This window comes from Pleurodeles waltl, chromosome 4_2, assembly GCF_031143425.1.
Source record: "Pleurodeles waltl isolate 20211129_DDA chromosome 4_2, aPleWal1.hap1.20221129, whole genome shotgun sequence".
Taxonomy (NCBI): Eukaryota; Metazoa; Chordata; class Amphibia; order Caudata; family Salamandridae; genus Pleurodeles; species Pleurodeles waltl.
This window is the reverse complement of record NC_090443.1, coordinates 693,235,041-693,258,954: the sequence shown is the minus strand read 5'-3', so window position 1 is coordinate 693,258,954 and position 23,914 is coordinate 693,235,041. Positions and strand designations below refer to the sequence as shown.

Sequence of the window (23,914 nt, the reverse complement as noted above, 5' to 3'; positions counted from 1 at the left end):
ATCTTGGGCTACAAGATGGGCTGCCTTCATGCCTTCAGTATACTGTCATTGATAAAATAAAATACTCCTTTAATATTAAATGCTATCTCTTCCGAGGTTTCATATTGTGCCCGCTTTATTATCTAAATATGCAAGACAATGTTTTAGATTTGCAAAGTGAGAAAGGTCTCACATCATGGCAGGTTTTAGTTTCTCAGGGCCTCATTTAAGGTTCAATGCAATGTCGGGAGTAAGACTGGTATAGCGGAGGCACCATGTCTGCCACCACAATGGTGGCTAGCCCCCTGAAGTCAGAGTTCCAAGCCATATTAGAGTACCTTATTCTACTAACGTGACTCCCATCATAGAGGTCGGTGCCACTTCTAAAAATATAAACATGCTTTCAGGTACCCCATTTCATGGCATCATGACAGACTTACCTCCACTTATGTTACTTCTGAAGACAGGCACCAAACCGGAGGTCTTTCTTCAGAAATATTATAACTATTATTTATCATGTCCTGCAGCTTTCTTTTATCATGTGAGAGACATTTTGGCACATTTCTGCCCAAAAACACTAAGGTTGACTTTTTTGATGCAAAGAAAGTTCACACTTGTGGAAAAGTAAGAGTTGTGTCCACCGCAAGGATTTCCGCAATGGCGGCAGCGAGTTCTGACATCAGGAAAATCACTGTCGCGTAACCTCTAAATCAGGAAGGGGAACTGAAAGGAGGGTGTACAGGACATTCCTCGGTTTTTGGACGATATCCTTTTACGACCTATATCTACATGCTGCCCTCAGTGGTTACACAGCTTTATGGATTTTAGAGAAATACCCTGACCCCAAGAACCTTTCAATAAGTTATCGTTTAAGACTTAGGTCCATGTCAAAATGTATGCACACACTCAGAGACTTTTTAAGGAATAGGCAAAGTGGACTCTGGCCCAGGCCCCAGCCTTTCAGGGGGTCCCCTGATAAAGCCACCTCTGTTCTGCAGAAAGTCTTGCCCTGATGACCTTAAATAATTCTTAAACAGACTGTTTTAAAAACCGTTTTTCAGTAATGTATTTTAATGTGGGTGGTGTGCCAGGGTTTATTACAGACATTTTGAGGAGAAATGTTGTGTTTGTTTCATGCAACATCCATAAGAAAGGTTTCTTTTGGATCAGAACAGGACCACACATGAGAAATGGGAGGGTGTTACTGAGATTATTTTCAATAATATGAGTGAGCTGCTGCTGTGTTACAATATTAAAAGAACATGCCACACTCCCTAAAGGTTAGATGTAAACACTTATAGAATTAGGACGAGTGTGCCTGTACACTGTCAGTGATCTGCCCAAAGAGGGCATGAAAGAGCTCAGATTGGATAATAAATTCGATGCTGTTCCGAACATGAGCCCTCTAAATACTTTTGGGCCATGGCTCCCAAAATCCATAAGATGTCGCTGCACACGCTAAGGATGCTTGAACAGTCTAGTGTACAATTATCATCAGTATTGTTACCAACACAATAATAATTAAAGGGAAATACACTACAAGTACTGCTAATACTAATGATTTTAATTCTGTTATAATCATAATGATAATAAAGGCACATTGCTACTCAAAATGTCGACTAGAAGGTTAAGTACTCTATAATTTGTACTCCTCTGTATGCGTTGAAGTACAACCAAGCTGTGAAAAACTTAGTGGGGTTATTTTGGAGTACTTTGAGTGTTATTTACAAATGGTTGTGTAGGAGCCTGCCCACTTCTCCACAATCTTCCACTGTGCCTGTGGACTTTTGCAATTGTAAGTACATTGATGCAGTGCTTTGTTCCACGTCGCTCCACACAATCACCCTAACAAAACTTTAGTAACTAACCATATATGATTCTAGGAACAAGCAAGCTCACAAAGTAGTTCCCTAAAGCAGTGGTTCCTATCCTTTTGATTTCTGTGGACCCACCACTTTATCATTACTGGAACCCGGGAACCCCCACTGAATCATTATTGGTATCCAGGGACCCCCCAATAACTCATTACTGAAAGCTGGGGACCTAATCTGTTATATTATTACATTTTCTAAGCAGTCACAGACCCCCTGAGGAGGCTTCGCTGCCCCCAAGGGGTCCCCAGACCACAGGTTGGAAACCGCTGCCCTAAACCATGACCCATTTCTAAACTAGTGGTGGCACATGTGCTACCCTGTATTCATTGCAATGAACAAATTCATGAATTAAATTAAAAATACGTTGGTGAAATGAATTAAAGATTAGCTATAGTAAATCCCCACTTGTGCAGCCAAACATATTGGCTTCAAATATATTTATAAACATGATATTTTTTCCAATTTTACTTATAGATAATAGCTCCAGAAATCAAAGAGTACAATGGCATCTGGCCCAAGGATCCATTCACTCGCTCATCAAAGCTGACCCAGGTTCTCGCTGCTCAACTCAGCAGACCTGTGAAGTTCGAGTACAGCAATGGACGAATCGGTGACTTTTATGCCCCGGAAACTGTTTCTGAAACTGTGATGAACATTTACAGAGGGATCGTGAACATGCTGCAAGTTACCATCAAGAAGTCGCAAAATGTCTATGACTTACAAGAGGTTGGTAGGAAATGCGATGGTGAAAGTAGAATTGAGAAATCAATGTGATACCTTATAACTATAATTAATTTCTTCTGATCACTGCTACATTTGAAATTAGTGACAATTGTAGTTTCTTCTTACATATAATCAGTGCCTGTGTATTGCTGAAACCTCCGAAAGGCATTGATTATATTAAGCCAAATGAGTCTATGATTGAAGGGTCAACCATGTTCTCCAGCGCTTTTGTGGTTGCTAGCCCAGTAGGAGGGGCACTGTGTCATTAAACCATGGGAAGGAATATACCCAGAGAAAATGTCAGTTTCTTAGACCTTCGCAAAAATTCCACTCTTTAACGATTGTTTTGTCGTTCTAATCATATTTTCGTACAACCAGCCACAGTTGTATGTTACGATATTGAGGTCAACAAAATCCACATACAAATACCACATCCACTTCACCTACTGCTATATCAGCAGTTCACATATATGAATATAAATTTATATTTACTCTTCTTAACTCTACATCCGCTTACATTGAAGATATACTGGCAGTCCATGTAGGTTTGATATTTTTGTCATGTGATATATTACATGCCATTCCGGGCCCCATCTCAGACCTTTTGCCACACTTTCCATCAACTGCATACCACTGTTTGGGTACGCTAACAATGGATTGCTCAGAAGAGAATTGTAATCTTTCCCTGTTGATTTCCTCAGTCGGGAGTCACTGGTGTCTGCCACACGAGGTATGTGATCCAAGAGGACAAGAGGGCTGATCGCATTATTGTTGTGAAATCCAGGGACCTGAACAACTGCCAGGATAAAGTGGAGAAGAACATCGGCATGGCTTACGTGGAGAAATGCGCTGCTTGCCAGCAGGTTTGACCACTTCTCTCTCTGTACTATGCTATATCAGCTCTCCATTTATGGCACAAACATTTATCAATATCAATGGTTTTTAAATAGAAGTCAAAAAGTTTAAGAAGAGCAGCAACGTATACATACAAGATGAAATACAGCGACGGTGGTGCTCTGATCACTGAAGTGACCGCGAGACAGGTGTATCAATTTTCCCCATTCTATGAGCTTTATGGGGCAGCTATTATGGAAGCCAGGTAAATATTCTCCAAAATTATCAAGTTCGTTCAAATATTTAAGCTATAATATATTTACCAACAAGATATATTTGAAATCAATCTTTAATTTCAAATTCTATAAGACAAATCATAGCGCTTACCCTTTAAAAATAGAGGGCCAGATGTACAAAAGCTTGTGTTTGCGATTACCAAATAGCTAATTTTTGCAATTCTCCATTGGATAATCGCAAAACATATTTAAAGTAGTATGTTGCACATGTTTTGCGATTCCCAGTGTGTCGCAAATAGATCTACCTCATTAATATTCATGACGTAGGTCACAATTTGCAACCCATTAGGAATGGCAAAAATCAGAGGAATGGTGGCCTACTGGGGTCAGAAGACCACCAGGTCTGTGATTGCTTTTAAATAAAGCAACCTTTTTTTTAAATGCAGTCCGTTTTCTTTAAAGGAAAACAAGATGTGTTTCAAAAATAAAAATAAAAGGTTTCCTTTTCATTTTTTAAGAGTCGGCAGTGTTCCCTAGGACCACTGCCGACTCTTAAAAAATAGTTTACAACCATTCTCAAAGGGGAAGGCGTCCCTTGGGGACCCCTTCCCACTTGCGAATGGGTTACCACCTCCTTCAAGGAGTCGGTAAAATGTGAATTTTTTCCAACCACAGTTCGGTCTCAAAACATTTACACTTACCAGTAAAATTCGGTATTAGGAAGGGATGCCCCAAGCAAGCTCCTTTCTTATACCGAATCACAAACCCTATTTGCGATAAGGTACTAGGTTACCAAATCGCAAACAGGGCCTCTGTACATAAGAAAATGCTTTTTGGTCTCAAACGGCCCGGTTCTTTGAATCGGTCCGTTTGCGACTGCTAAAAGGTTTTGCACATCTGGCCCACAATTAGCTGCTTCTGGAGTGTACATGTAGAAGAGTCACCTCTGCAGAAATGCAATCACATTGCATACTAATGCTAGAAAGTTACTTTTTGGCTCACACTGCGTTCTGCCTCTTTGTTCTGCTTTGGTTAGCCATTGCAACATTTTATATAGTGTATGTCATTGTAACTAGAAACAAAGCTGAACCAATATACAAATATCCATAAACTAATTCTATGGAACAATAAACATTGTATATATTTAAAATTGTGCAAACATCTTGAGAAATTGGATTGCTGCAAATTCTCAGAAGCATTCTAGTCTTAATCTTAGATTTTCTCTTTTTATTTCCTTCCGTCGATATACATAAACTGGTGCTAGTCTCCCGTAGACTCATATGCCCGCAGGAGGCATAGCAAAAGCGGGTGAAAGGCTAACGTTGCGGAGGTTATTGGCCATTTTTTTAAAGGATTATAATGTTTCAAAAACTGAGTACAATTAAGTAACACATTTTTAACTACTTGAAGCAAAGTAAACAGGTTTGCCTGAAAGGTTGTTTTACTTAGCCAAAAATTTGGTAGACTGATTTGCCTCGTGGTTGATGTGGTAGTATGTGAAAATATCAAGGAAAGGGGTTGCTGATGAAAATATTCTATTACTAATTTTAATTTTTATTAGCTAACATATTTGATAGACTGTTTTCTGCTGGGGTACATTTTTCCAGACTATTTTTTTCCAAACGGTGACAGAGATATAAAGACCCTTACCAAATTGCTTTGTTCCTACTTTTCCTTTATATATTTTTTTAACTTCACAGTTTGCTATTTCTCTCTTCCTCAACCTGCACTCGTCGTTATACGTTTTGCTCTTCTGGCTGTTTTCCTCAATAGTGCTTTATAGTGTAATAAATCAGAGATACACGTTTTCTGTTTCTTCTCTTCTGTCAAGTTACATACATTTTAACTCTGAAAATATCACAAATTAAATTAAATTATTGTGGATGTTTTCTAATTATAATTTTTATTGTCAAGATTTTGATTTGGTATTGTTTGCTGCTTTGTGGGATCGAACAGAGTTGAGGAGCTACATTAGTGGACGTGACTGAGCTTCATAAGGGGCTACATAAGCGATCTAACTGCAGAAAATATTAAGGTCCCACACAGTCCTTCCATCAAAATAAAAGTGACCCACTACTCCCACATTTGCTAGGGCCACACATGTGTAGACTCTCCAGTCCACAACTTTGCTTTCTTGGGCATGTAGAGCCAGATCTACAAAGCTTTTTTTAAAATATTTTCTAAGGGTCAGAATCAGTATTTCGGGCTGTTAAGAAATGCAAAATGGCCATTTCTGATATACAAAGGCCTTCAGGAAATCTCATTTTGTGATTTCCACCCTGAAGAAATTGCAATTAGCGATCCCATGAATAGGAACTCACAAATAGGGATTACCCATTTGTGATTCCTATTCTGATGTACAAAGCATTTCCTAAATGTGATTTGGGCATTTAGGAAATGCAATTACCATTGACTTGAAATTGATGGTAACTACATGCAATTTAAAAAAAAGCACCCCAAAATGCTTTTTTAAAATTGCAATAGAGCACACACATGCCCCTTGGGCATGTGCGTGCTCTACATGTGCACCACAATTTTTGGGGTGCACCCAAGGGGGCCTTTTCCCCATTGCCATCGTTCGTTTTGTATTTCCCAAATAGGAAATCGCTATTTGGGAAATGCAAAACTGGCCTATTGACACGAATGCAATGGGATTCCTGATTTGTGATTTCCTAATAGCAATTCCTACTCTGCAGGAATTGCTATTAAAAAATTGTTATCTCTTTAAATAGCGTTTTGCATTTCTTAAATAGCGATTTCTATGATGTCGCCATTTCGGAAATGCTAAATTTCATTTTAGTATTTCTGGCAATTATTTTATAATTGGGTCAACGTGACTCCAAATTATTGAATGCAAACAAAACAACCTAAACTGGAGGAACTACTCAGGCCTGCAACTGGGAAAGTTGAGAGCTCGTAATGATCCTATTTAGAAGATAATGTAAACTCGCAAATCCATATCCCACCATAGATATTTAGGCCCATATTTCTACTTTTTTAGTGCCGCATTTGCGTCATTTTGTGATGCTAAAGCGGCGCAAACTTACAAAATACAATTGTATTTTGTAAGTTTACGCCGCTTTTGCGTCAAAAAGCAGTTCAAATGCGACACAAAAAAAATATAAATATGGACCTTAATGCCCAATGAGAAGGACTTTAAGTAGTAAATGTTATGTGTTTGTTTGCTATATTTTCTTTCAGACAAGTGCTCACATTTGTTGAAACTAAGAGCAATCGAGTGAACACTCCTCAGATGGCGCTCCAGAACCGAGGTGGCCTTCATTACCAATTTGCTTCTGAAGTTTTGCAGATGCCAATTCAGCTAGTTAAGACTAGAAGTCCTGAGGCTCAGGTATGTACAGCTCAATTAAACCTTATCCATACAAGAAGGAAATAGCAATTCAACCTTTATTGTGAAATTATAAATGATTTGCACAGTTACACATAACACTAGAACTGATGGAAGACTGAAGAAACATAACTTCTTATTATTTCACGTCCTAACTTCAACCATACTGTACATTTTAGTGACTACAAAAACTTAACCTGGCCCAAAGAGTATAAGCAACATTAATACATTTGTTGTACTCTGAGTTTATCGTTACTCGTATTGTAAAATACATGTACAATAACAATTACTCATGACAATATTAATAAAGCTATGTGATCATCAAGTAAGAATTCTTCCACATATTTCAATAAATATAACCTCTTCTCATGTGAAATTCAGTTCCATTGCGAAACAGGTTGGTACCCATTTTTCAATTAACAGAAGCATTTAGCAGATATGTCCTTTGGCTTCCTGTGCCTGGGAAAAAAAGCTTAACAGCCACGTGCATCCTCCAAATAGCTCCCACTCTTCCGATGGGTGTTATGTGCATTGGACCTAGGTCCAGGTGCCCAGTTGTCATGAACTAAAGCCTTTTAGGAGTCTGAAATGCAAAGAACAACATTTCTGAACACACACTGCAATACTCATTACTGTATGTTTCCTTCAAAAACTCAAAATGCTTACTTTCTTGTGGTACTCCCTCTTTGCTCGTGGTGTATATTTGCTGGAAGTTATCCTTCTCACTATCATGGAAATCCACAATGCCAATTCATTCAAGTTTTATCCTGAGTCCAATATTAGAGCTAAGTGATCCTAGTTTTACCTGCATGGGTTAACCAGGAAGTTGGCTGTCTTTCTAAACACGTCCTTATTCTACCATGACATTATGCCTTACACCTCGAACATTGCTGCACCTTATATGTTTGCTTATCCTCTTCAATACCATTTTCTACCACAGACTAATGTGTTTGATGTGTGCTTTATATAGATATCGGAAACCTTGCAGCACTTAGTGCAGAACAACCAACAACAGGTGCACGCTGATGCACCGGCCAAATTCCTGCAGCTCGCCCAGATTCTGCGCACCGTGGACTATGAAAATATCCAGGCCATATGGAAACAATTTGCAGATAGACCTCAATACAGGTAAATGGTGCTCACAAGTTCATCTTGAAATGATGGAAATGTTTCTTTGTGACTCAGAGTCTTTGTTTGTTGGACTGCAGGCGTTGGTTGCTCAACACTATCCCAGTTGTGGGAACTATTGATGCATTGAAGGTTATCAAGCAGAAGATCCACAACCAGGAGCTAAGCCCCCGGGAAGCAGCCCAGGCTGTCACTCTGGCTGTCCAGTTCACCAAAGCAGATCACCAAACCTTACAAGTAGCTCAAGTAAGTAACTTCATAGAACTTTCTCAGATTTGTCAAAGCTGCGGGTTCTAGAGAAATAACACCTGACGTAAATTTACTGTCTTAAATACTGTTTAAAAAAGAAAAATCATCCTACTGGGTGTATATTGTCGATGATATTTAGGGCACTGTATTTATACCAAACTACGATATTCGGACAAATATATTCTGGTGCCACACCATTCTGAATCCATGAACCCAAATTTGTATCTTCAAATCTGTCAAGTAAAACAGTGCTTTTTTGTTTCTAACTTTTGGGTGTCGTTGCTTGCCCCTAGCAATACTTCACATTTTTGGAGTCTGTTCCTACTCACCCTGGGAATTACACCAAACTAATTTAAAGCACTCCTCTGAGTACAAAGATCCAGTGTCATGAAGAGGGCGAAGGAACACCTGACAGATATCCTGTATTCCAAATTTAGAGATGCCCATCGACCCATAGACATCTCTCTACATTGACAAGAGCCACCATCATAGCAGTTCCTTTCAAAGTAGGAAACGTTTGACAGATGGTACAGTCAGACTTGACAGCCAGCTGTCCAACATTTCCAAAGCTTTTGTTTTTCAAAAACAATCTCTTAAATCGGGAGTTTGTTTCTGAAAAATAAAAAAGCCTATGCCCCCACACTCTGGGAGTTTTCTCCCAGGGTGTAGTGTTCATTATTAGCTTTTCCTGTCCTTCACCATTAAGAGAGAAACAGGAAAAAATAAATAATGAACAGGTCAAAAACACCTAATGCTAATCTAAATAGAGTGGATGGTGTGATGTGCTTCCCATGACAGCCCGTACCTTTTTGGGCCATTGAAGGACATATCCCCTGATGGAGTCAACAGGGGCTCCTTTGACGAAATACTTATGGTCTTACTGACTTTAAATGAGACGAATAGACCATCAGTTTAGTGGGTAGGAAACTAGATGATATTTGTGACGGTGTACCCTTTCTGCCAAATTACAAATCATCCTCTAATTTTGTTGTAATTCCATTCATTGTTTTTGCTGCTACAGCGAGCAATGTATCTTATGCATATGTGCATTATATATATTCCTACTGAAATTATCTAAATCTGTGACAACAGAATTTTCTAGATACAATGGATAGTTCCACATTGTCATATAATTCGTTAGCTGGTGTACATTGAATTAAAATTAGGTTTCTTTCTCAAGTGAATCCTTTGATAAAGTCACTCTGAGAAAGAATTTCAAGGTGCTATAACATATGACAATGTTGTAAAAAGCTACCAGTCAAAAGTTGGACAAAACAAGGGAAGCCATTAGAGCATCTAGAGAGACGCTTGGACTGAAAGTAGATACAATTCCAGTAGACCTGGGGCTTGTTTGCATACATTTGCAGAGACATTGACAAACATAGTAACTTCACTACATGCCCAACAGCCCACAATGACTGACCTGCAAGAACACTTCAAGAACCTTTCAGAGCTGGTCTACTTTCTACAAAAGAGAGCAGAGGACACTGAGGGTCATTCTCGGTGCAGCAGCATCTCTATGGATACCAATGTAGACATCCACTTTCCACTTGCACGGTTTAAATACTAGTCACTTGTTATGTTTTACATAGGTTTATATGTAGGCGGAGGAATGAGTTCTGCAAAACGAATAGGCCAACATAGACCATCTGCGACAAACATCGTTCAGGAGTGGGTTTTGTTGAGACATTTGAATTTGTTAAACACAAATAATTTACAGATGAGCACCAAAATACAATGTAAGACATAATGATGTGGTAGTGTCGTGGGAGATGTTGGACCTGCGATGCTGTGATTGTTGCTGAAAAAACAAGTACAATTGTTTTAAAACAGTCCTTTAGCATGTTTTGTCCAGGGTAGTTTTAAGACAAGATAATTCCAGCCATGTCGACATAAGGCCCTTGGTCTGTCCATGCCTCATTCTTGCTGAGTCCATGTCTATACAGAATACATTTTATGCTCACCATTGCTCTCTGTCTTTGTTCTTGCAGGATCTAGTGACCGTTGTCAAACATCAGAAATACCCTGAAGTATTCAAAGCTGCAATCCTGGCATACGGATCTATGGTGAAAAAGTATCATAGTGCACACTCCTCTGTTCCCGAGGCTGCCCTTTCTGTGAGTAATACAGTTCAATCCCAAATACTATGCAATCCGTTTATGTTGGTCAAACGTAAGTCAAATTAAAAATGTTGGCTTAAGAAACATTACAAATTTGGCTATTAGTTCCGAGATGACGTTCAATAAAGAAGGATTTTTTATTTCCACTTATAATGTGTGCACACGTACATACATATATGAATTTACAGTAATAAAGGATTTTGTTAACTAAATGAAGGCATTCATTCATGACTACTTACTTATAATTTTTATTGCACATGCCTAGCATCACAGACTAACTTTAACCCTTGTGAGTCTCCCATCTATACGTAATGCAGAGGGGATGGGACTGGTCCTCACAGTGTTAGTAACCCTGACAACAACCATCTTTCCGAGAACCGGGCCCAGCACCTGTAGTGTGGTTAGATTCTTTCAAGCAAGTGTATCAAAGAACTAGAAGCACAGGGATATTTGCTTTGGTCCCTGTATAACCTTCCCCAGTATCAAGGCACAGAAGGAGTTATAACAGCAAACCCACGCTGTATTGCTATCAAAGGCGGTGCCTGCATACATAGGCATGACATGCTGTGAGTGTGTTTTCATAGTTCTTTCGAAGCGTGCAAATAAACATAATTGCTGGGATTAACAAAAAAGTACTACATAATTTGTGATTGAGTGGATGAAGATCTGTGTTTCTTCAGTGATTGGCATGAACGCTAGGTTGCATAAATGTGAAAAGCAGGAATATTAATTGTGTGTTTCCATTCTAGCCCCTCCACGAGCTAGCAGCGGAGGCAGCGAACAATGCCCATGAAGAGGACATGTCCCTGGCTCTGAAAGCTATGGGTAATGCAGGACAGCCGGCCAGTCTCAAACGCATCCAGAAGTTCCTGCCAGGATTCTCCTCCAGTGCACTGCAGCTTCCGGTCCGGGTTCAGACTGATGCAGTGATGGCGCTTCGGAACATCGCCAAAGAGGATCCCAGAAAGGTAAGAGAGCAAGAAAAGAAGGACAATAACTGCCCTAGGAAAGACTACCCTAGATTGTCAACTGCCTCCTTCAATGTGCCTCAGCCAGTCTCCGTGAAAGATCTGACTCAATCTTTGTAGACACCATTTGTTTAATATAACCGTAGAAAAGAAATACTGCTTCTGTCTTCCTTATTGTTAGGAAATATTTGTTGACGTTGCATCACTAGTACCTTTTTTCATCTTTGATGGAAACGTTTGATTTCTATTTATTTAAAATGCATGTGCTCTATAACCGTGATATTGTCACATTTAACCTTTTATTGGCTATTGAGGCAATTTCCAGCCTTTCTCCATTTCAGGACTTTAACCTCTATGTGCCTGAGTTGACAAAGATATCTATGACTGATACCCCCATCTTCGCATTGATGCAAGTCTCCCTGCTCATTAAACTGGAAGACACCTATTGTTCCATTGCTCCTTTCAGCTTTGAATAGAGTCTTAGAAGGCGCCCATATTCATTCTCCACTTTTCCGCAACATTTCTTCTCACCTGTCTTTCACTTAGTATTTCAATGGGTACATTGTCTTAGATTCCCCATTTTCAGCCGCAAATAAGGATCTTAGCAATAGGCCACTAACCTCCACTAAGGTCCAGTTAGGTCTCAGTAAATTAACCCCAGCTCAATCTTTGGTAGATTGGCAACGAGCGTCAAGGCTTAACTTCGGAGACAGAGTGTAAAGCATTCAAATATCACAAAACAGTATTTAAATAAAACACAGGAAACAGTTTAAAAATCCAAAACCAATTTATAAAAATAGATTATATTTTTATCTTTAAAATGACACCAAAACAAATAAAATCGGATGAGGGGAACCGGAGATATGAATTTTTAAAGAATTATTATTTTTTAGCGCCTAGAAACAAAAGCGCCAATCGGGTCATCTGGTTGCACCTCGACCGGGGCAAAGTCAAAGTTTAAGGCCGACCGCGATGGAGCCCTGCTCGGCTACAGGCCGCGGGAGGCCTCGGTTAAATGTTTACCTTCACACTTTTTTTTCAAAGATTTTCTTAAGCGGGACGAACCTGCCAGTCCAATCCGACCTCCTGGAGCCCTTCTCCAGATACGCGATGCTGGAATCTTTGGTGGAGATTTTTACCTTCGGATTTAGTCGTTTTTTTGAGGTGAAAATCCTTCGACCGGGATAAACCTGGATCTTGATCCGACGTTCATGGAGCCCTCCTCGGATACGCTGGCTGGGAGGTCCCGGTCAACTTTTTACCTTCGGACTTAGTCTCTTTTTCTGAGATTTTCTTTACCGGGACGAACCAGCAAATCAGGCCGGGTCGCGGTTGAGGCAAGCCGGCTAGAGTTGCTGCGGCGGGTCGGTCCCTCTATGGAGCTTTTTTACAAAAGTTCTCCAAACTTCTCCAAACTTCTGGGGCTTCTCCCAGATGTCCTTTTAAGGTTCTTTTGGGGACCACAGGTCACCCCAAGGGTCCAGAAGTTCTGAGATGGTCCTTGGGGGGTGCGGACTACAACTCCCAGAATGCACCTGGCGCAAACTCCTTTTTGGCCACTGGACAGTGGTCAGCTGGTCGCTTTCTTCAGGAGTTGGTGCAGGGGATTCTGAATAGCAATTTTTCACCTGTAGCAAACAGGGAGTCCCTCCTTGAACCAGTTGAAGCCAGGCAAAGTCCTTCTTGTGGTGAAGCCCAAGTGTGCAGCTGGTGCAGTACTTCTGAGTGCAGGTTCCAGGTGCAAGCGAGGGGTCCAGCAGGGCAGTCCTTCTTCTTCTGTTGTTCTTCCTTGTTGTATGTGGTAGGAAACTGAGGTGTGGGTGCAGGTCTGCCAGTTTTATCCTTGCTCCTGGGTGAAAAGCAGGGGGGTCCTGGTTCTCCAATCAGGTGCAGGGTCATACCCCCTGTGATGACCACTTCCTGGGAAGTGTGGCAAAAATCAATCCCAGGAGGCAACATTCTCTAAAAATCCCTCATGGCTGAATCTGATTTTTGGACGTTACATCTGGCTGAGCCCACCCACTGGTGTGGCTAAAAATCACAAACACCCCCCTCTCCTGCCCTCTCCTAAGCTAATCAAGGGGGCACCTAGTTGTCTGGGGTTGCAGGATGTGGGGGTGTTGCTGGTTGCTCCAAATGTCCTTCTCTGCCTTTGAAGACCAGTTTGGCAGCCCTCCCCTTTCATGCCTCACCATCTGCTGAGGGGAGATTCCCTCCCACAGGCACATTCCTTTGTGTGAAGCCAGGCCACTTCACACCTCATCAAGGTAGCTTGGCCAAGCTGCTAGAGGCTGGCCAATCAGAGCACAGCAGCAAAAACAATGCAGGGCTGAAATGGGCAACTTTTCAGGTAAAGTTTAAAACTCTTTACCTGAACAAGTTATATTAAATCCCACAACTGGAAGTTGTGGGATTTATTACAACAATCAATTTGATACCAAACTCTTGGTATGCATCATTTAAGGAGACTTTAAAAATTAAAATAAAGTCTCCCCATTCTAGCCTATGAAGGCCATTTACTACAATGAGGGAAAAACTAATTTGACTGTTTTTACCTCACCAGGGCTTATAAAACGATTTTTATAAAGTCCCTGCTTATAGTTACATGGCACCCAGCCCTAGGGGCACATAGGGCACATCTTAGGGGTGACTTATATGTAAAAATAAGGTAGTTTAAGACTTTGGAACTACTTTTAATTCCAAAGTCGAATTTGCAAGTAACTTTAATTTAAAAGCAGCCAGCAAGGCAGGCCTGCCTTTAAAATGACACTGGGTACCTCCGCAGTACACCTATGGGTGCACCACCTATGCTGTGGTCCCTAAACCTACATGCCCTACCATATACTAGGGACTTATAGGTAGGCTAACTTAGCCAATTATAATTAGCCTAATTTGCATATCCATTTTACACAGAGCACAGGCCCTGGGACTGGTTAGCAGTACCCAGGGCACCATCAGAGTCAGGAAAACACCAGCAAAAAGTGGAAAATGGGGGCAAAAAGTTAGGGGGCCTCTGCAATCAGCCCTGTTTTCTCACAGGCCTGAAATAGTGTACCCTCTTGGCCTAATTCAGGGTCCCATATTGCATTAAGGTCCCCTCCCAATATGATATCACTTTCACTGGAACCCATCAGCTAATCAAGAATCTTTGTGTGGAAGGGTCTTGAGCTGTGTAAGGGGTGTATATATTAATCAGTCCAAAGTTCTACCACCCTAATTGTATATACACTTTCAGGTGTTGCTCCCCTCGATCTTTCTCGGCTCTATTTTTTCCCAATTTCGTTGCTTACATAGTATTGCTAGTCTTGTGGTTTTCAAAATTATGTCAGGTATTGTTTACAGCTCATGTGAAATTGGTCTTTGTGTAACAGTTGCTAACAGCTACAATCTGGTTGGCACCGTCCTTGCACCAGCATTCTTGGTCTCATATTAGTCACCCCTACTTCACAAACCTCATTTTGATAGAGACAGAGTGCTGCAAAGCAATCTTGGGGTTCCTCAAGTATTTTAATTATCTTCATAGGTTCAGGAGATTCTGCTCCAGATCTTCATGGACCGCCGGGTTCGTACTGAAGTCCGTATGATGGCCGCAGTGGTTCTGTTTGAAACTAAGCCTGGCATCGCCTTAGTGACCACCATCGCCAACATCGCATCAAAGGAGAGCAAAGTGAACCTGCAGCTTACTAGCTTTGCTTATTCTTACATGAAGGCCTTGTCCAAAAGCCGAGTCCCATCTCTCCACCAAGTGTAAGTGTACTAGTGCCGGTAATAATGGACCATTTCATTGAACGTGTACCATTCTTCTAATGTGTAATGAAATACTCTAATTATATTGATATTCTTTTGCTCAGGGCCGCTGCTTGCAGTGTAGCTGTTAAAATACTGAACCCAGCACTTGACAGAATGAGCTATCGTTACAGCAAAGCTCTTCATATGGATTCCTTTAAGTGTGAGTATATATGCTGTATTCTGAAGGTTTTACTGTTTTTAGCGAAATGGATGGAGGAGGGATTCTCTGGTGCTTTTAATTTCCCAGACTTTTGAATGATATTGTAAATTTGACTTCGGAATTTAATTTCATTTATGATGAACGCAGTAAAAACAGAATAAAATAGAAGTTGATGGTTATTTTTTATTAATAATGTCCTGAGTGCTGCGGATCGTGTACCATACTAAATGTATCAAGGTCGCCCTTATTGCAGAACATATCTTACCAATGTTATGGCTGAAGCAGTAATGGCAGACAAAGTGATGATTGCTGTATAAATTCCATGGCAACTGCCTGGAATCTACAATAGATATGTGGTCTGTTCGCCACGTGCCTGCATCACTCCCACATTTTCTCCATTGCTTTGAAAATCGGTCCAATAAGCAGTGCTCTTTCAAATGCTAAGCCTCGGGAACCAAAATTCCTGGGGGTCTCTCTGCGAGGTGTTCCAGTGCCCTTCAAAATACTTTCCAGAGTAAGATCACGTTAAGTCCGGCTTCACTCTTGCAGTTTTTGTGCTCACTACGGACACTGCAGTAACAAAACAATTATGTCGGTAACGAGGCAGGTGCTTTACATGGGCCTGACAGTCATTCAGATGAAGTCCACGCTGGAAGGCTTAACTGAGTCGGTTGTAGAGCAGACAAGAAAATCCTGTTCGGCGCAGGCCTTTCTCCGCCCATTGGTACTCAGGGCCGGCTTTACTGCATTAGGAGCGGTGCGGCCGCACAGGGTGCTGACCTTAAGGGGGCGCTGTGTTTAGCAAGTACTTACGAAACTTGCGATTTAGAAGCACCTGCTGAAAAGTTCATTGTGCATACAGTCTTCTGGAAACAATGAAAATGTCAAGATATTTCTTGCGATTAATGTTCCTGCTAGGGAGAGAGAAAGATGGGAGTTTTGTCGAGCCAGCTTTTACTCGCCATTAAGTAGCTTAGTGGGTTAATATGCCTGTTGCAAAAAACAGATCTGTATTCTATGTGGACAGCTGAGTTGATTAGTAAAGCCAGCCTTTACGCCTGCTTTAAAACAAATTAATGTATGTGAGAGAGGCTACGGAGAGATGAGTGGCACATTTTCCAGGTGGTAGTGAGTGAATCTGAGGATGTGGTCATGGGGAGATTGGGGGGGGAGGCACCAAAAAAAATAATATTGCACAGGGCCCCACCAGTGCTAAAGTCGGCCCTGTACGTGATTGCCATGGCTAGTCAAATCCACTTGATTTTACTGTTCAGCTTGGTCCATAAAATGGAAAGAATAAACATCACTTAGGATTATCACTGCCCTAACATTGTTTTACACGTGTCTCGTCTTCCGTTGTGAAGCATTACAGTCCCAGTTCCAAAGAAATTTGATGTATGTGTACATAATAAATATGCATGTCACTTTTCGAGTGAAAACCAAGCTTGTTCATCACAGAATGAGTGTTTTCACTTGTAAATAGATTTTACAAGTGAAAACTCCCTGTTCTTTTGTCTGCCAGTCTAGGGGAGCGGGTGCTCTATTGAGGGAATGGCTCAAAGGTGTGGAAACATTCATAAATGCACGTTTGTGGATTTTCACAAACGCGTTTCACCCCATTCCAGCGAAGAAATAACCGAAGCTATACTACTGTCAAGAACAGGAATACATTTGTGTCCAGAGTGGGAACTGAAAATAACACCCGGACTTTGTTGGGGTTTAGTCGAAGAGTTTCCTCCATAGGGAAACATATTACTCCATGCGAAATAAATGAAAAAGAAGCAATAGTACCCTAGGAGTACTAGAAAATATTTGTTACATCAATACAATTAGAAATGTACCCCGAATATAGGAGGAACCCTGCAGGAGTAAATTTCTGTTGTTCTTTCTTTTTTTGTGAATTGGATGTTGTGAGTCTGGCAGGACATCAAAAGTGATATGTTTATAACTTTGGGGAGTCACCGAGTGATGACGTGTGAATTGCTGGCAGGCTCGTTTTGTTAGTCAATTTAAGTCAGAAAATCCTCGTAATTGGCTGTAAAATGATGGAACATTTACCATTATGGTTGTTTTCAGATCCACTGATGGCCGGCGCAGCAGCTGATATATTCATGATGAACAGTGCCACCACCTTTCTACCCGTTTTAATGCTTGCTAAAGTTCGAGGATACTTCACTGGTGCAGAGGCTGATATCCTAGAGGTAACAAACTGCAAATCTGCAAGAGCAATAAAGTCTTACTTCATGGATGCATCACTTGTTTGCAAGCTATAAGATACTGATTGTTTTTCTGAGATGCTAAAACATGAAAAATGCAGTCTCACTCATTTTCCTTACGTAGGTTTTGTGATAATGTCATTCCAGAGCACACTTATTTTCCATGCACACACGTTTGAGCAGATGACTACACTAATTCACATACTGCACAAGGTCCCAATTTGTCAAGGTCTTTCATACGTGGATACCAACTGAAGAAACATCTTATTTTCTAAGTACGTATTTTATAAATACTTTTGTAAGGTTCAAAATTAGACGTTGAGAAACACTCACTCCCTCGGCTCCAACCCTCTGGTTTGCCTTGTTTGCCAGATACTTGTCTTGTACAGCCCTGTTCATTGCCAAACTTCACTTCTGTTCTCCCCTATCTTCAGCCCACAAGGTAGGGTAATTATCAAATAGGTCAAATGGTGTACTATGGGACGGAGGTTTATCCACAGAACAAGCAACATTGTCAATTTGAAGAAATCATTGGAGAACCTTTTCCACCATTTTAACATTTCAAAGGTAACCTTTTGCCTACAGACTGATCCTCTAAATCTTTAAGTATGATCAAAAGTCAGTGAAGCTATATATTCCAATGCATCCCAATATAAACCCTTCTTTAAATGTTTAAAAAGGTGACCTAAGTGAGGAAATACAATCAGGTACTGGGTGAGATTGAAAGGTATATATTAATGACCATGTCCTAATTGTACATTAGCCACTGCTTACCTCTATGATGCTTGTTAGAAATGGGGTCTCTAGTTGGTAGAGGTATACACCCTTGTCCAAGTAGGGACCACAATCCTAGTCAGGGTAAGTCACACACAATCCAAAGTTTCGTGGGCCCACCCTCTGGTAGCTTGGCACTGAGCAGTCAGGCTTAACTTAGAAGGCAATGTGTAGAGTATTTCTGCAATAAGTCATGCAATAACACAGCGAGAACTCCACAGAAAGACACCACACAGATTTAAAGAAATATACAATATTTATCTGATTAAATGCAGGTCAAAACAATCAAGATTTGATAAGTACACACTGGAATATCACTTTTGAAATGATAAAAAGAGTCTTTAGTTCTACAAAGCAACAATTGTCTCTTGCAAGCACAAGGTACCTGGTTTGCATCAAAATTACACTCATGAAGACCACAGGGGAGGAGATGCGTGGAAAATGAAGGGTGTGCGTCGGATTTCCAGGCACACACAGACAATGTGTTGATTCCTTTTCACGCAGCAAGGGCTTTGTGTCGAATTCCGGCACACAGGCTTGAATCTTCTTTGCGATGCGGGGTCTTTTAACGCCCAGGGATGTTGCATGGAAATCCTGGGCATGCCGGACGAAGTCATAGGTGCTGCATTGATCCGGTGGGCTATACGGGGATTCTGCCACTCAGCTGGAGCTGCGCCAATTCCTCTTGTAGGAAGTCGGGCTGTGTTGCTCCGGCTCGGCGATGCGTTGATCCGGTGGGCTGTGCGTTGAAGTTCCAGCCACAATGCTGGTGCTGTTTCGCTCGCCACTCGGGGAGCCGGGCTGCGTCGTTCTGGTTCAGTAATGCAGTGATTTTCTCACCGCTGGGCAGGAGGTGTGTCGATTCCGGCAGGCTGTGCGCCGATGTTCACCACATAAGGAGTTTCTTTGCAGAGATGAAGTCTTTTTGGCCCTGAGACTTCAGGAAACAGCAGGCAAGCTCAATCCAAGCCCCTGGAGAGCACTTCTCAGCAGAGCCAGAGGCCAGCAAGGCAGCAGGGCAACAGCAAGGCAGCAGTCATTTACAGCAAAGTAGTCTAGGTGAGTCCTTTGGGCAGCCAGGCAGCTTCACTTGGCAGGTTGCAGGTTCTGGTGCAGAATGTCTTCCCAAGAAGTGTCTAAGTTGGTAGGGTCAGGGACCTAGTTTATGCGACCAACGGTGCCTTTGAAGTGGGGGAGACTCCAAAGAGTGGCTTAGAAGTGCACAAGGTCCCCTTTCAGTCAATCCTGTCTGCCAGGGTCCCAGTAGGGGGTTTGACAGTCCATTGTGTGAGGGCAGGCCACTGTCCTTTGAAAAGTAAGTGTCAGCCCCTCCACCCTTCCAGTCCAGGAAGACCCATTCAGTATGCAGAAGGGTGCAGGTATGACTGAGCATCCTGTGTTTGTGGTTGTCTGGGTGAAATGCACAAGGGAGCTGTCAACCAGCCCAGCCCAGACGTGGATTGGAGACAGGCTGCAAGGCAAAGAAGGATTTTAAGTGCAGAGAAATGCTCACTTTCTAAAAGTAGCATTTCTGAAATAGTAATACTAAATCCAGCCTCACCAGTCAGCAGGATGTTGTATTACCATTTGGTCCAAACTAAATATTACCTGTTTACCCCTTTCTAAGCAGAATCTACCACTCAAACAGTTTATAAGGGTAGCCCTAATGTTAGCCTATGAAAGGAGCAGGCCTCACATCAGTGGAAAACAAATTTAGGAGTTTTCCACTACCAGGACATATATAACACACAGATATATCTCCTACCGTTTACCTACACAGCACCCTGCCCCCTGGGTTACCTAGGACCTACCTTAGGGGTGACTTCTATGTAAAGAAAAGGGGAGTTTAAGGCTTGGCAAGTATTTTAAAATGCTAAGTCGAAGTGGCAGTGAAATTGCCTGCACACGTCTTGCAATGGCAGGCCTGAGACATGGTTAAGGGGCTACTTATGTGGGTGTCACTACCAGTGCTGCAGGCCCACTAGTAGAATTCAATCTAAAGGCCCTGGGCACATGTAGTGCACTTTACTAGGGACTTATAAATAGATCAAATATGCCAGTTGGGTGTGAACCAATGTTATCATGTTTTAGGGAGAGAGCTTATGCACTTTAGCACTGATTAGCAGTGGTAAAGTGCCCAGAGTCCTAACACCAGCAAAAATAGTGTCAAAAATATGGAGGGAGGCAGGCAGCAAAAAAGTTAGGGGTAACCACCCTAAGGCTGTCAGGTCTGAAAAAGCTTTAATCTCATGCAGTTCTTTATCTCCTATGCTATCTTGTACATCCCTTCCCCTCACAGTCACCTCCTGAACACCGACTTACTGAAATGCAAGGGGTAGCATCAGTTACACCATGCACCCTTGACCCCCCCAAAACATCACAGGATTGATGCAATGTCCTCCTTAAGCACCACAGCCGCCTCCCATTCACGGCTAAACTCAAGGTTGTTCTGAGGAGTCATCAGGGCATTTTCTCCCTTTTAATCTGTTTTTCACAGGTTTTTGGTGACATTCAACAACTGTTGGTCCTGAGATACCAACAGTTGCCAGAATGGCCATGGCAGTGAAGCATTTTGGCCGGTCGTAACTATTATGTCAAAATGTGGTATGTTTATTTTAACAATGCACAAGGTGACACAACCAAGTAAAGAACATTGGCCACCTTAGACACATTTTTAAACTCTAAAATACACACAGTCCAGTATCTTAAATGAGAGAGGACAACGGAAACAAAAGGGGTGGTAGTGACATATCGAAGAATACTTAAACTGACTAGGATACAGCTTATTAGGAGACAACACAACTGACTCTTCAGAAGAACAATGAGTTGCAAACAAGGAAGAGTATCGTAGCCTCCCCAATGCTCTCACTTACAGGTGCACATCTCTGATGACTAGCATGGGGCACTGAATGAGTTGCTCAGGTTGACCCAAGGTTGCCCCTGTGAGGTACGTAATTTTAGCAAACGCAGGTAATCTTTTAACTCATCTATCTACTTCAAGAAAGCATACATCATAGGTGTGGCATTGGAGCATAATACAGGTCAGGACCAACCTCCTTTGCTGACTACATAGGAAATGTCACAACCATTTAAAAAATAATCAGTTTGTATATATGTACATGGGCAATTCTTGAGGTAGTAACAAGGGCAGTGCCAACAAAAGCAAAAGGTCTAAGCCGGGTATAGCAGTTGCTATCTCTGTTGACAGCTAATCAAATCTCATGGTGGTGAAGGTAGCCCAAGTTGGTGCTGGGCAGGCAGGTGTAGCTAGGAGTAAGGGTGGATGGGGGAACAGCATGGAACAAAGACAGGATAAGTACACTTATAAGGGATAAAAACAGAGAAGGGGCTGGCCTTGCATGTGGTTAGTCTGTGACCTTTTAGTGGTCACGGGCAAGGAAGAGATAGGATAAATGAACTCGGTGAAAGTGCAGGGAAAGAAGGAAGTAGGTGGGAAGCATCTAAAAAGAGGGGGTTGTACAGGTCTCATGGTTGACTCTCATTCATTTCATTCTCAGCGTCACTGCTGGACTGGACCCTCAAGGTGTCAGTTTTCATACATCAGCTATGACAATGTGATACTTCCTCCATAACATCACTCTGGCGTATTTAAGAGCTGCTTGCATGTGCCCTGTACACTGAATTCCTTTAATGAATAGTAACTAACATCTACTACAAATACAGAGACAGCATTTTGGAGAGGAAGTGCTTGAATGAATAAATGAATGAATAACAGCAACTTCGGTGGGCGTGGTCACGCCGAGCAGCAAGATGGCCGCTCCTCAGAGGGCTTTGCCGGCTGGCTGAGATATATCTGTCAACATGTGGCTAAAATGTTGCTCCCGGCGGCGTAGCGCTATTATAACCAGTGACTGCAGCAGTGAGTGATATTTGCGACAGCGGATGCCATCTGGACTGTGCCCCCAAGGACTGCGCGGCGGGACGAACCAGGGCCTACCTGAGTGTGGCAGTCGGGGATAGGGAACCCGAGGGGACTTCCAGGCTCTGCTTGGCAGATCTGGAACCAGGTGATTGGGGGGCATGGGTGTGGGGGGGGCTGGGAGAGTGGGATTGGGCCGTTGGCTGTCTGCGGGGCTTGCGCTGGAAGAGGGCCTGGGGCCGGCAATGCGTGCCACTGCCGAGTGCAGGCCTGAGATGGTGTGAGTGTACTCCCAATAAAAGACTTGGGATCTGCTGCACTGCGCCCCCCTCACTGCAGAGGAGAGGGCACAGCAAGCCGCAGACTGAAATCATGCCACCTGGCTGCCGCACGGCTGAGAACATCCTGTGTGCTGGGCCGGCCTCCCTGGCCATCCCTGGAGGCGCATTTGGGGCCTGCTCATGCCCCCACAGTGGCCTGGTGGCGGGGTGAGATGGGACCTTCCGATTTGCCGCAGTCAAGGCGGTGGTGGGCTGCATTACTCACCTCTCCTTGTGACATGTGCTTCCGAGAACAGTGTACCCTGGGTCAACGCGACGATGGGCAAAGTGGATTCCAAAAAGGCAAAACTCTCCTTTGACGGGAAAAGGCACGTACAGCACAGCGAGAGAGAGAATTCATGGCTCATTGCCCATCTCCCCACTTGTGGAGGACCCCGGCATGCCGGACCTCAAAGAAATATTGTTGGAGGTGAAAAACAGTCTTAAAGCCATTGACGGCAAGTTAGACCTCCTCACTGCCCGCCTTGACCAAGTCAAAAAACGAGTGGACACACATGAAGAAAGGCTAGACAGCCTGGAAACTCGGATCTCTGCCGTGGACGACCAGCAAAACGACTCTAGAGAACAAATGTTGAAAATGGACAGAATATTGGATGCTATAAAAGCTAAAAATTAAGATTTGGAAGCAAGGTCTCGCCGCAGTAATCTGTGCATTGTGGGCGTACCAGAATCTACTGCTTTAACCAGAATGGAAGACTATGTTGAAGATTTGCTACAAGACTTGTTTGGGGAGCACTTATCCCCATTATTTATAGTAGAACGCACCCACAGATCGCTAGGCCCCTGCCCTCCTCCGGGGGTGCAGGCCAGACCAATAATGAACTAAACTCCTTAACTACAGAGACAGGGACACGATCTTGTGCTTGGCCTGTGAAGAAAGTCTACTGAAAGATCATGGTAATGCCATCTCCTTCTATCCTGACTTCACGCTCGCTGTGCAGGCCACACATTGAGAATTCCTTCCCGCCAAAAAACTTCTACAGAAAGCCAAAATTTCATACGGATTGCTGTACCCTTACAAGCTCCGGGTCATGGCTAATGGGAGGGCGCATATCTTTGCAGGCACCTGGGCGGCCCTGAAGTTTTCCAAAAGCATCACCAACAAATGAGGTCCATTGGGTGGCTTGACTGGGGCCACTGGGAATGCTGACTTAAGTGATAATGACTAAGTTACTCCAGAGGATCCCTGTTTTAATAGCCTAATATTCACACCATAGCAGTGGAACCACCGTGCCGCACCGTGTGGGGCTTCTGAACCAGACAGCCGGCACCCAGCCATTTGGCTGGGATATTC

The 23,914-nt window shown here is 42.6% G+C and overlaps 1 protein-coding gene across 1 annotated transcript in view; it reads left to right on the top strand.

The window, feature by feature from the left end:
* Positions 1-23,914, top strand: part of LOC138293931 (vitellogenin-A2-like) — a 79,453-nt gene that overhangs the window by 5,467 nt on the left and 50,072 nt on the right. The window contains exons 4-14 of the mRNA XM_069233209.1: positions 2,328-2,579; positions 3,278-3,439; positions 3,527-3,675; positions 6,848-6,998; positions 7,966-8,123; positions 8,204-8,369; positions 10,364-10,489; positions 11,242-11,460; positions 14,984-15,207; positions 15,312-15,409; positions 17,486-17,610. Coding sequence (XP_069089310.1) covers positions 2,328-2,579; positions 3,278-3,439; positions 3,527-3,675; positions 6,848-6,998; positions 7,966-8,123; positions 8,204-8,369; positions 10,364-10,489; positions 11,242-11,460; positions 14,984-15,207; positions 15,312-15,409; positions 17,486-17,610 — 1,830 coding nt within the window. The remainder of the gene's footprint in view (positions 1-2,327; positions 2,580-3,277; positions 3,440-3,526; positions 3,676-6,847; positions 6,999-7,965; positions 8,124-8,203; positions 8,370-10,363; positions 10,490-11,241; positions 11,461-14,983; positions 15,208-15,311; positions 15,410-17,485; positions 17,611-23,914) is intronic.